Source organism: Bos javanicus, chromosome 18 (genome assembly GCF_032452875.1).
Source record: "Bos javanicus breed banteng chromosome 18, ARS-OSU_banteng_1.0, whole genome shotgun sequence".
In the NCBI taxonomy this organism is placed as follows: Eukaryota; Metazoa; Chordata; class Mammalia; order Artiodactyla; family Bovidae; genus Bos; species Bos javanicus.
In genome coordinates this window covers 35714679-35728114 of record NC_083885.1, presented here as the reverse complement: position 1 = coordinate 35728114, position 13436 = coordinate 35714679, and the positions used below count along the sequence as shown (strand labels likewise).

Genomic DNA, 13436 nt, shown 5'->3' with positions numbered 1-13436 from the left:
TTATAACCGAGTCTTGGCTACTGTAAACACTGTGCAATGAACATGGGACTGTGTATGTTTTTTTGAGATAGTATGTCTATTTTCTTCAGATAAATACCCAGAAGTGGAACTGCTGGATCATATGGTAGTTCTACTTTAAATTTTTTAAGGAATCTCCAAAATATCTTCTGTAGTGACTGCATCAGTTCACATTCCCACAAACAGTATACAATTCCCTTTTGTTCACAGACTTGCCAACACTTGTTTCTTCCAGCTTTTTTTTTTTTTTTAACAATAGCCATTCTAAGAGGTATGAGGTAGTATCTATGGTTTTGTGTTTTTCTTTTTTTAGGGGGACTTTGCCGGGTCTTCACTGCGGCATGTGGGATCTAGCTCCCTGACCAGGGAATGAACCTGAGACCCCTACATTGAGAGAATGGAGTCTTAGCCACTGGACTACCAGGGAAGAAGTCCCTCTCTATGGTTTTGACTTGCATTTCACTGATGATTAACAATGTAGAGAAAGAATCTTCGTATTTGTTGGTTATCTATGTTCTTCTTTGGAAAAATGTCTACTGGGATCTTCTGCTTATTTCTTAATTGGGATTGTCTGATTTTTTACTACTGAGCTGTATGAACTCTTTATGTGCTTTGGAAATATTTTCTCTCGTTCAGTAGGCTGCTTTCTCATCTTGTGGACAGTTTGTTTTGTTGTGTGGCTTTTTAAGTTTGATGTAGTCTGTTTTATTTCTGCTATTGCTGCTTTTGGTGTCAGATTCAAAAAATCACTGTCAAGACCTATGCCATGGCTTACTACCTAAGTTTTCTTCCAGTTTTACTGTTTCAGGTTTTACATTTAAGTCTTCAATCTATTTTGAGTTCATTTTTGTGTATGGTTTAAGAGAGTGGTCCAGTTCATCTATTTTATATATAGTAGTTTGTATCTTCTTATCCCAAACTCCTAATTTATCCCTTCTCTCTCCTATCCCCTTTGGTAACCATAAGTTTGTTTTCTATGTCTGTGTCAACTCAAATCTTATATTATTTACCTTGTCCTTTTTCAAGAAAGATGATTTTGGATTCTGGAAGAAAATTAGATCCAGTAACAATCATTTCATGACCTCCATTTACAGAACAACTGTTGATACTGTACTTCTCAATATGAGGAAGTTCTTGGGCAGACCGCTGAGCTGTTTTTTAACAGTGGAGAAAAATAAATACTAGTTTACAGTCTTTCACATGTAAATGACAAATTCTAGCTATAAAAGAAGAAAATTCTGGGCTTTTATAAAATGCAGCACAATATTAATAATATCTAAATCACTATGCTATTTAGAAAACAAAATACTTATTAGTCATGTGATTCTACATTATTATTAGACTACAACTATAGAGAAACTAATAAAGAGAAATTAATCAATGCCCGCAACTTATGTTGACTCCAACACATTTACCTCATCCACTTTTCTCTTTTTAGCTTAATACATTTCTTCCCTACAATTTGCCTTTTAAAATTGGCAAATTTAATAGAAGAAGAAAACTAAGTCCAAAGATGCATAACTAGATTACATACAATTAAAAGAAGACAAGTTTCTAAAGGACAAACACCAAGTAAATCTTTCATCAAGAAAATAGCAAAAAAGAAAATAGCCAGATCATCAAGACATCAGAATTACATTTTGGATGATCTTCTGAATAACTAAACAAAGTATACATGAAGTACACATTTCAATACAGAATTTTTAAAAATGAACATAAATATTTCTTAGTCCACTCTACTCTTCCTTCCCAGGATATATGAACACAATTTATCTTAAAGCTTGTAAGTTATTATTTAAAGTATTAACTTTTCCTTGGTGCCATCATTTTCTGATATCAACTGAGTTCAACTGTTGTATTTTCTGGAGATCCTATTTCTAGCCTTTCTTTTCTTTTTTTAAAAAATGCTTGAGTTTCAAGCTATACTTCTTTTGACTGCTTAGGTTCTCTAAGGGTTTATTCCTGTCAAAGGCCTCAATAACTATGTTTCTCTCTGGATTAAAATAAAGTGTGGACTATACTTTCTTCTTCATGTTTTGGAAACAGGTCTACTTTTAGTCCTACTACTTGGGTGGAAAATTGGTGGCTTAGAGGGTCAGCTGTGTTTTGTTTGGCCAAAACACATTTTTAAGAAATTTAAACAATTTGACTGCCTTTATGATGCATGCAGTCCCAGTTCACTATGTCTCTTCCAAGTACTTCACACCAAGCCACAAAAGGTATATGAACTGGGATCCTAGTCCTGTTCAAAGACAATGTGTCATAGGGGATGGGTCTGGTTAGGATGAGCTACAATTTGGAAAGTACCAAGTACCAACCTAGATCTCAGAAAACATTTATGAAAACATTATGTCCCTATTTATGTTTTAAATGGCCCAACAGAGAAGGAGCATAAAAACAAGCACTGACCAGCCTAGGGAGTAAGACTAATTATTTATGGTGGAAACCAACCATCACAAGTACATTTGCTGAACACTCAAACTGTGTTCAGCAAATGGTATAGCCATAATAAAATATTATGCATGTGCTGAAAGTATTTTTGAAGAATATTTAACAATATGAAAAAATGCCCATTATAAGTGAAAATACCAAATACTCAAATACTCAGACCCAAAAAAATCCAGAGAATGGTTAATAGTGACTATATCAGAGAAGTGACATTACAAAAGATTTTAATGCTACTCTTTATACCATTCTGTGTTTTCTATATTCTCAGCAGTCACACATTAAGTTAATAAACTAAAAGAGAAAACAAAATAATTTTAGCATGAATTCATCTCAAAAACTCAAGCTACTCTATGAACTTAAAATTATTTAAATTATGTTGCTAAAAATTAGAGAAATATATGCTTAAATGGGCACTTGTCTGGCAGAGTAACAAAAATTATGGCAACAAAAGCTGTTTCTAAGAAGAGGATTTAGCTGACTTGAAAATTTACTTTTCATTCTATACTTTTTTTTTAGGTAAGAAGTGGATTTATTCAGATTCAGAGAGAAGCACACTCCATAGTGTGGGCCACCACAGAGGGCAAGTGCAGGGGCCTCACTCTATACTTTTATTCATTTAAAATTCTGTACCATATACCTGTATTATCTATTAAAAGTTAATACAAAAATTATGCCCTAAAGGATCTAAACCACAATCTCAGTATTTCAGTACTAACAGCTAACCTGCCTGAGGTCCACAGTTCTCAATCCACAGCTTGAGTAGATATCGGGTTCTAGGGCCTTTTTCAATTTCTTGGCCTTGAAAATCTGGGTAAATGATATTCACTTTCTCAAGCTGGTGTAAATAAATATACAATTAAAAGCCAAAAGCCTGTGAGTCCATAGTTAGGTGAAGTGTCAGCTCGTAAAGACAGACATCTTCCAACATTTTAATAAAACAAAGGTGACCAAGTAATAGTGACACTTAGTGTCAGACTCATAGCTTCATGACTTGGTTCTCAGGTGTCATCAAGCCCCTTTCCTCATTTACAGGTTAAGAAAACTGTAGTCAAGAGAATAATGTCTATAGCCACACAGGCTACCTAGGGTCTGATTATAATGCAAAACCATTTCCTAACTCCAAGATCAGTACTTACTTCCACTACACATGTAGTTTATTTCTATATAAGAAAATCACACCAGCTATCCAGACCCTGGGTTTCAGTTTACTTTTGATCTCAACATAATAAATAAAACAGAAAATGAAAATGACCTTTTATAAATAAAATTTAAAAAACAGCATCACAAGCTCACTTACAGCATTCAACAGGTATAGAAGCTGTTTGCAGAGAAAGGACTTTTCCATTGGGCTGTGGGATGTGTACACGAAACACAAGTCGAACTCTAGTATTCTTTCTGCCAATATCAGTTTCTCCTTTTCGAAGTTCTATATCTGAATTTCGGAGTTTCAAAATACCGGCACAGTCAATACTAGTGGAAAAGAATATACAAGTATTATTGGCTAACTGAAATTAGTGGTTCCAAAAAACTCAGCTGAACAGTTATGTTAACTGGCCAGGCACAACTATCACAACCTAAAATCAGGTCAAAAAAGAAAGATATGACTGCTATTTTCTGCTATTTAAATTAAAAATATGATTAAAAATGTTTTGGATGACAAATAATACTAAGTGTACCAACTGACTGTAAAGAGGGATGTAAATAATTCCTCCCCATACCTGTATTCCCATGCCACTTTTCCTATTAAGAGGTAGAGTAACGATGTCCCCTCTCCTTGATAGTGGGCCTTATGATTTCCTTTGACAATGTGGCCAAGTGATGCTGTGTAATTTACAAGTCTAGCCCTGAAGAAGCTCTGGAGCTTCCACTTTTGTTCTTTTGGAGCCCTGAGACACAATGAAGAAGCCCAACTAGTATGCTGGAGAGAAAGGCCCAGATAATCCTCAACTACTCTGCACTACTCCAGCTGAAATCAGGTACACAAATGATTCCAGCTACCACTACATGAATGGACCAGCTGAGTCCAGCCAACGAAAAGAATCATGAAAAATAATAAACAGTTACTACTTTAAGCCACTAAATTTTGAGGTGGTTTGTTACAGAACTAGATAAGTAAAATATAAAGTGAAAGGCTCTAATTCTACATATAACTTAGCCCAGAAAAGATTAATTTATAGGACCACAAATAAGTCATCAATAACATATTAAAACTTTTATACATTTATTAATAAAAACAACTCATCAGGCTTGAACCAAAAAAGCTCAAGAAGAATCTGAAAAATATAATATTTTCACCTTCAAAAAGGCAAGGAAATTTCTAAAAAAGTAATATTTTTTAAAATAAACTTTTTTATTTATAAATAAACTGTATTTAGCTAATATTGAAAAACTGTACCTTAGCTCAAAACAGTACTGATCAAATTGTATCAAGCTAGTATTCATGCTCATATGCCAAATGAGTATTTGGTGGGAAATACCAGAGATTATCAATTTTTATTGAGTTTCAAGGGAAGGTATTTTAGCAGACAGTTAAGTTTCTAGCAGATGACGTGGAGTATCAGAAATGACTATCTTAAACTCTGGCTAAGCAATGCGAGAAAAGAAAAAAGCAACCAAACAAAACCTAAATTTATAGGAATGATAGTAACTATTAATTTCTACTTACAACACAATTATATCCTAGATCAGAATATAACACTGCCACATCCATTCTCATCAAGTTCTAAATCAAGGAGGAGTTATGAGTAGGGAAGGCAATGAATATTGGCATACTATATTTAAAGCATCTTGTAGAGTGGTTCTATGGTTGTGGGTTGAATATCAGTCTTAATTAAAGGATATTACCCATACAAGATAGATTAGGTTTGAAACGACCTAATTTATGGGATAGCAGGCAGAACAAAGGGGCTATCTCCCAATCTTCCCCCACACTACTGCTTTGAGAGAACAGTAGAGCTTTTTCTTTCTTTTGGCCGCATCATACAGGATACTAGATCCCTGACTAGGGATAAAACAGGCACACCCTGCAGTGGAAGTTGTTGTTCAGTCGCACAGTCGTGTCAAACTCTGCAACACCATGGACTGCAGCACGCTAGGCTTCCCTGTCCTTCCCCATCTCCCAGAGCTTGCTCAAACTCATGTTCATTGAGTCAGGGATGCCATCCAATCATCTCATCCTCTGTCATCCCCTTCTCCTTCTGCCTTCAATATTTCCCAGAATTAAGGTCTTTTCTAATAAGTTGGCTCTTTCGCATCAGGTGGCCAAAGTATTGGAACTTCAGCATTAGCCCTTCTAATGAGTATTCAGGATTGATCTCCTTTAGAATGGACTGGTTTGATCTCCTTGCTGTCCAAGCGACTCTCAAGAGTCTTCTCCAACACCACAGCTCACAAACATCGATTCTTTGGCACTCAGCCTTCTTTATGGTCCAACTCTCACATCCATACATGACTACTGAAAAAACCACAGCTTTGACTAGACAGACCTTTGCTGGTAATGTCATGTCTCTGCTTTTTAATATGCTGTCTATGTTTGTCACAGCTTTTCTTCCAAGGAGCAAGGGTCTTTTAACTTCATGGCTACAGTCACCATCTGCAGTGATACTGGAGCCCACGAAAAGAAAAGTCTGTCACTGTTTCCATTATTTCCCCATCTATTTGCCATGAAGTGATGGGACTGGATGCCATGATCTTCATTTTTTAATGCTGAGTTTTAAGCTAACTTTTTCACTCTCCTCTTTCACTTTCATCAAGAGGTTCCTCAGTTTCTCTTCGCTTTCTGCCATAAGGGTGGTGTGTCATCTGCGTATCTGAGATCATTGATATTTCTCCCCACAATCTTGATTCCAGCCTGTGCTTCATCCAGCCCTGCATTTCGCATGATATACTCTGCATGTAACTTAAACAAGCAAAGTGACAATATACAGCCTTGACACACTCCTTTCCCAATTTGGAACCAGTCTGCTGTTCCATGTCCTGTTCTAATTGTTGCTTCTTGACCTACATACAGGTTTCCCAGGAGGCAGGTAAGGTAGTCTGGTATTCCCATCTCTTTAAGAATGTTTCACAGTTTGTTGTGATCCACACAGTCAAAGGTTTTGACTCCACTAGCTTTGTTCATAATGATGCTTCCTAAGGCCCACTTGACTTCGCATTGCAGGATGTCTGGCTCTAGATAAGTTACCACACCATGGGTCATTAAGACTTTTTGTGTATAGTTCTTCTGTGTATTCTTGCCATTTCTTCTTAATATCTTCTGCTTCTGTTAGGTCCACACTGTTTCTGTCCTTTAGTGTTCCCATCTTTGCATGAAATGTTCCCTTGGTATTGCTAATTTTCTTGAAGAGATCTCTAGCCTTTCCCATTCTACTGTTTTCCTCTATTTCTTTGCATTGTTCACTTAGGAGGGCTTTCTTATTTTTCCTTGCTATTCTTTGGAACTCTGGATTCAGATGGGTATACCTTTCCTTTTCGCGTTTGCCTTTCACTTCTCTTCTTTTCTCAACTAAATTGTAAGGCCTCCTCAGACAACCATTTTGCCTTTGTGCATTTCTTTTTCTTGGGGATGGTTTTGATCACTGCCTCCTGTACAATGACATGAACCTCTGTCCATGGTTCTTCAGGCACTCTCTATCAGATCTAATCCCTTCAATCTATTTGTCACTTCCACTGTTATAATTGTAAGGGATCTAATTTAGGTCATACTTGAATGGCTTAGTGGTTTTCCCTACTTTCTTCAATTTAAGTCTGAATTTGTTCTTTCTGGTCTATTCCAGGCAGTCAGTGTCTGCCACCTCCGGTTGGGGAAGGGAACATGAATCTTGACTACCACCTCTATTTCATGTTTGGATCCTACAGTTCTGATAAGTTCACATTATTTGGTACGTAAGGCTTTCTTAAATTCTTGAAAATCTGTCTTAGAAACTCATGTACTCTGTTTTCTTTAATTTATTGATTTATACATTATTTTAAAAAATGATTTGAGGCATTTTACAACATAAACACGAATAACGTCAAGAAGAAAGAAATAGAAAAAAATTTTTAAATAGAAGAAACAGGAAATAAATATATCCCAAATCTAACGTTACGTGAATTACTATAATTACTATAATTGAGCTTGATCATGAACTTCCAGGAAGCCGAGGCAAAAAATAACAATGATAAAGTTTTTGTAGGTCTCTCCTTGTCTGGTAAAGTCTACTGCTTAAAATATCCAGAGGAATGAATGGAAACATGGCCTGCAAACTGTCACCTAAGAAGCAATTTTATGAATTCTTAGAAAAAGATAGTTCAAAGTTGATTTTCAATTTCCCCTCTGCATCTGAATAACAGTATTTTCATGTGTTTTTGATGCTAAATGAAAAAGATCCTAGGGAATTCCCTGGTCGTCCTGTGGTTAGAATTCTGTGCTTCCACTGCCAAGGACTGAGGTTTGATCCCTGGTTGGGGAACTAAGATCCCGTAAGTCTCGTGGTGCAGCTAAAAAAAATTTAAAAAGTAAGATCCAAGAGTAAAAGGGAGGAAGGGAGGTAAGCCTTCTTGCATTCTCATTAGAGGCTGGCCACCTCACCTTATTTGAAAATGGGTCAAACAGGATGCCTGGAAACAGAGTTAACATTTTTCTTTAAGAGTTTTGCTCATGTACCTGAATAAGGATCACCTGAGAATACAAAGTTCTTTTTATATACTGCAGAACACAGAAAGTATAAGAGTAGAGATTATCAGCTAACAGTGCCCCAGCCATGAAAAAACTCTCATTTTAGCCCATGTATTGACTTAATAGGATCCAGTTCTCGAGTACTATTGACTTGAACAAAGCAGGCAAAGATAAGGTTTTATTTAAATCTATATTAATTTTTCTTTTCTGCTAGTAAGTAGATAAAAGCAATTCTTATTTTATAATTGTACAGTTATATCATAAATTACCATGTCTTCAGGGGTATATTCAATTAAATAAAAATATAAATTTAAAAGAGGAGAGCCTGAGACTGAAATCCGATTTTAATAGGACTATTCTTCCAATAGCCTGGGACAGATATCAACGCCACCTTAAGAAAGACCTATATTATAGTTTGAAACAATTTCTCTAAAAAAGTCACTGTAAGTTTCACATACCTGATTGTGGCAAAGTAATAGCTGCCTACTAAATATCCTTTTTCTGTTTTTCTCAGTAACAGACCCCTATCTTGTTAGGGGTGGCAATGTACTCAGGTTAAAAAACAAAACAAAACAAAACATATCCAGGTCTTCCCTATATACAAGGATGATCAATGAGATGCAATAAAAGTGTTGGGTAAGTTTCTGGGAAAAGCTGTTTAAAGAGGCCTGACTCAGATGAAAATTCTCTCCCACCCTTCCTCCTACCCCTTCTTCCTATTCCTTCTAGGATTACAGTTATGATGGCAAAAGCTCTAGCTGCCACTGTGGATCATGAGGTAATCTTGAGGATGAAAACTACAACCTAAAAATAGCAAAGAAAAAACAGAAGGAGCTTGGGGCCCCAATGACTTATGGAGCCACTATGCCAGCCCTAAAATGCCTATCTGTATATTTCTTTTGCAGAAAGAAAAATTAAACCTCTCGCTGTTTAAGCCACTGCACTTCAGGTTTCTATTACAGGTACTATACATTCCTAACTAATCTACTTGAACAAAACTCTACTGCATTCTCATTCAGAATTTGGCAAAATCTCATTTTATTTGGATATGGATAAAATGGGACATCTGAAAGCAGTCAAAAGTTTTCTTTAAGGAAACTTATCAATCACAATTGCTCTGCAATTATTTATTGTCAATCCTATGAAATTAAAAGACATTTACTCCTTGGAAGGAATGTTATGACCAACCTAGACCGCATATTAAAAAGCAGAGACATTACTTTGCCAACAAAGGTCCATCTAGTCAAGGCTATGGGTTTTCCGTTAGTCAGGTATGGTTGTGAGAGTTGAACTATAAAGAAAGCTGAGCGCAGAAGAATTGATGCTTTTGAAGTGTGGTGTTGGAGAAGACTCTTGAAAGTCCCTTGGACTGCAAAGAGATCCAACCCGTCCATCCTTAAGGAGATCAGTTCTGGATGTTCATTGGAAGGACTGATGTTGAAGCTGAAACTCCAATACTTTGGCCACCTGATGTGAAGAGCTGACTCATTTGACTCTTTTCCCTGATGCTGGGAAAGATTGAGGGCAGGAGGAGAGGGGGACGAAAGAGGATGAGGTGGTTGGATGGCATTACCGACTCAATGGACATGGGTTTGGGTAGACTCCAGCAGTTGGTGATGGACAGGGAGGCCTGGCGTGCTGTGGTTCATGGGGTCACAAAGAGTGGGACACGACTGAGCGACTGAACTGATTAGACTGTGGGCTACTTGACAAAAGTTCACTATTTGTGTCTCTATCAACTAGCATGATGCTTGCCTGGTAAATACATGGTCATAAACTTTTGCTGAATTGAATTTTCTTTATGGAAATATGATACCAACCTTAGCAAATATACTCTAATTGTTTATAAAATGTTATTCAGTTAATTCAGAATACTATTTTATTTTTGTGCTATTAATATAAAAATAAATGTATTTTCTTCTGAAAATTATTTCAGGAAAAGAAAAAACAGTCCATTTCAGGATGTTTCAAGATACCTGGCTGACATATTATTTTCAGGAAGAAGTGGAATTTCCAGAACCTTTGTGCTGGCAATTATTATCTCTTGGCTTGCAGTAGCAACTGTCTTCCCAGTGATTCGATGCACCTGGTAAAATGCATGAGGCCGTAAATATCGGTCATCTGCTGTTCCAATAAACATCTGTAGATTTATTGGCTTTTCACTGTAGCCCAGGAGCTAATTTGGAAGAGCAAACACAGAAAAATAACAACTCATTATCCATGCATTTTACAGTAAGTTTACAACAGTAAGTCTTGTATTTGTATCATATACTATTGATACATAAAATGTTATCTCAACAGTCAAAACAAGTAATAGGTGAACAACCCTCTGAACTACAGAAATATCTTAAGAGTTATAAAATGCTGGAATATATTACAAAGGGATGATCGGGTTTTGGGGAATTAAAAGCTGCTGCTGCTAAGTCGCTCAGTTGTGTCCGACTCTGTGCGACCCCATGGACTGCAGCCTACCAGGCTCCTCCGACCATGGGATTTTCCAGGCAAGAACACTGGAGTGGGGTGCCATTGCCTTCTCCAGATTAAAAGCTAGATCAACCTAAACTCTGAAAAGCCTTGATAAGGTGCTATGTAGAATATAAAAGAAATGTTGATTCTGTGCTCTAGGCAACATTAACCATCCAGATCGGACTTACAGATCAGCGTATGTGGGAAGGTCCCCAATCAGGCTATTAAAATCAGAGATACTTTTAGTAGAAATGACCTGAAAAGTCCTTTTCCATGTTTCCAACTGAGAATTTCAACTGACTTAAAAAGCTAGGCTACTTGACTTTCTTTGGTACTCTTCAGCTATTGCCTGGGTTAAAACAGCAACACAGGATGAAGAAGGGTGATGGCTAGGAGGTACTGGAGGTAAAAATGGTGATCACAAAAAAGAGGCAGTTAAAAGAAACAGAGCCTAAAGCATTTAGGGAGACTCCTGTGTTCAGTCTGATGGCTGAGTAGCACCCACTGGACCTGCCATCATGCAGACAGCAACTATGTGTACTGTGCTGTACTTAGTCGCTCAGTCGTGTCTGACTCTTTGCGACCCCACGGACTGTTTCCTGTCAACTCCTCTGTCCATGGGATTCTCCAGGCAAGAATACTGGAGAGGATTGCCATGCCCTCCTCCAGGGGATCTTCCCAACCCAGGGATCAAACCCAGGTCTCCCACATTGCAGGCAGATTCTTTACCTTCTGAGTCACCAGGGAAGTCCAACAGCAACTATACACTGGAACAAATATAAAGAATGACTTTGAAAGGAAGGAAAGTATCAAAGTAAAGAGATACTAGAAACTGACACATGTAAGAAGAAAATAAGGGAAGGTGTGTTTCCTGTTTTTAAGGCTTTAATCTGAGGGAAAGCCACAGTCCATGCTTTTAACAGTGTGGCTGAAACTACCAAAGAAATCTACAGTCTGAAGGGCTTGAAGAAACAAGGACAGAGCTTGTCATAACCTCTGGAAAGTAGAGGCAAATCCCAGAAAAGAGAGCCAGAGAAGGGGTGCTCCAAGTTTTATATATATATATACACATATATATACACACACACACACACACACACTGGAGAAGGCAATGGCACCCCACTCCAGTACTCTTGCCTGGAGAATCCCATGGACGGAGGAGCCTGGTAGGCTGCAGTCCATGGGGTCGCTAAGAGTCGGACACTACTGAGCGACCTCACTTTGACTTTTCACTTTCATGCATTGGAGAAGGAAATGGCAACCCAGTCCAGTATTCTTGCCTGGAGAATCCCAGGGACGGGGGAGCCTGGTGGGCTGCCGTCTACGGGGTCGCACAGAGTCGGACACGACTGAAGCGACCTAGCAGCAGCAGCAGCAGCGCACACACACACACACACACACACACTCCACCCAGTTCTTTGTCTGACCTGTAAACCATCCATAACAGGACAGACTCAAGCAGCCTAAGGCTAAAATAACTGAAATGAGATAATGAGGTACCACCAAGCACAGGGAGACAGGTTTTACAGGTTGACTCCAACCAAGTTAAGTGCCTGCTTAAACAAAAAAGTTCAGCATTCTTTGGCAGTACATATGGGTGTGCATTTATATTTGTTTTGATGTTGTTCATCAAAGGTGTATGAGTTCTTCACATAATCTGAATATTAATCCCTTGCAGATATGTGATCTACAAATACTATCTCCCATTCTGCAGGTTGTTTTTTTTACTTTCTTGGTTGTGTCCTTTGACACACACAAGTTTTTAAAATTTTGCCTTTTGCCTTTGTGCATGCTCAGTCATGTCCAACTCTGCAAACCTGGACTGTAGCCCACCAGGCTCCTCTGTCCTTGATTTTCCCAGGCAAGAATTACTAGAGAGGGTTACCATTTCCTACTCCAGGGGATCTTCCCGATCCAGGGATTGAACCCATGTCTCTTGTGTCTCCTACATTGGCAGGTGGATTTTTAACCAACTGCACCACCTGGAAAGACCCTTTTTAATTTTGATGGAGTCTGATTTGTTTCTTTTGTTGCTTGTGCTTTAGCTAACATACTTAAGAAACCACTACCAAGTCCAATGTTGAGAAGATTTTCCTCAAGTTTTCTTCAAAGATTTTATAGTTTTAGGTCTTACATTAGGTCTCTGATCCACTTTGAGTTAATTTTTGTATATCATATAAGGCAAGGATTCAACTACATTGTCTTGCTTGTGGATATCTAATTTTCCCAGCACCATCTGTTGAAAAGACTCATTTCTCCCACTGAAAGGTCTTGGAACCCCATCAAAAATTAATTCATCATATATGTTAGAACTTATTTCTGGGCTTTCTATTCTACTTCATTGGTCTTTATGCCAGCACCATACTGCTTAAAATACTGTAGTTTTGTAGTATGTTACAAGTCAGGGAGAGGAAATCCTCCAACTTTATTCTTCCTTTTCAGGATTGTTTCAGCTACTTGAGGCCCCTTGCAATTCCATATGAATTTGAGACTACGATTTTTCATTTTGCAAAAAGGACTGTTGGAATCTGGCTAAATACTGCATTAAATCTGTAGATTTCTTTGGGGAGCACTGATATCTTAATTAAGTCTCCTTCCCATGAAAATGGGATGTCTATTTTTGTTCCAAGTATACTTAGATTTTATTTTTACTTTATATATTTTTAAACAATATTGTTTAAGTAGACCATTTTTAAAAGTTATTTTTTAATTTGTTGTATATTGCTTTCTATCTTATGTTTTGGTTTTTTTGGCCTGGAGACACATGGGGTCTTAGCTCCTCAACCAGGGACTAAACTTGCACCCTCTGCACTGGAAAACAAAGTCTTAACCACTCGATTGCCAGGGA

The 13436-nt window shown here is 37.6% G+C and overlaps 1 protein-coding gene across 3 annotated transcripts in view; it reads right to left on the bottom strand.

Moving 5' to 3' along the window:
• NFATC3 (nuclear factor of activated T cells 3) overlaps positions 1-13436 on the bottom strand; it is a 93691-nt gene that overhangs the window by 32250 nt on the left and 48005 nt on the right. For all 3 annotated transcript variants that reach the window (XM_061387663.1, XM_061387664.1, XM_061387662.1), the window contains exons 4-6: positions 10099-10298; positions 3764-3936; positions 1029-1169 (exon numbers count right to left, since the gene is read on the bottom strand). In XM_061387663.1, coding sequence (XP_061243647.1) covers positions 1029-1169; positions 3764-3936; positions 10099-10298 — 514 coding nt within the window. The remainder of the gene's footprint in view (positions 1-1028; positions 1170-3763; positions 3937-10098; positions 10299-13436) is intronic.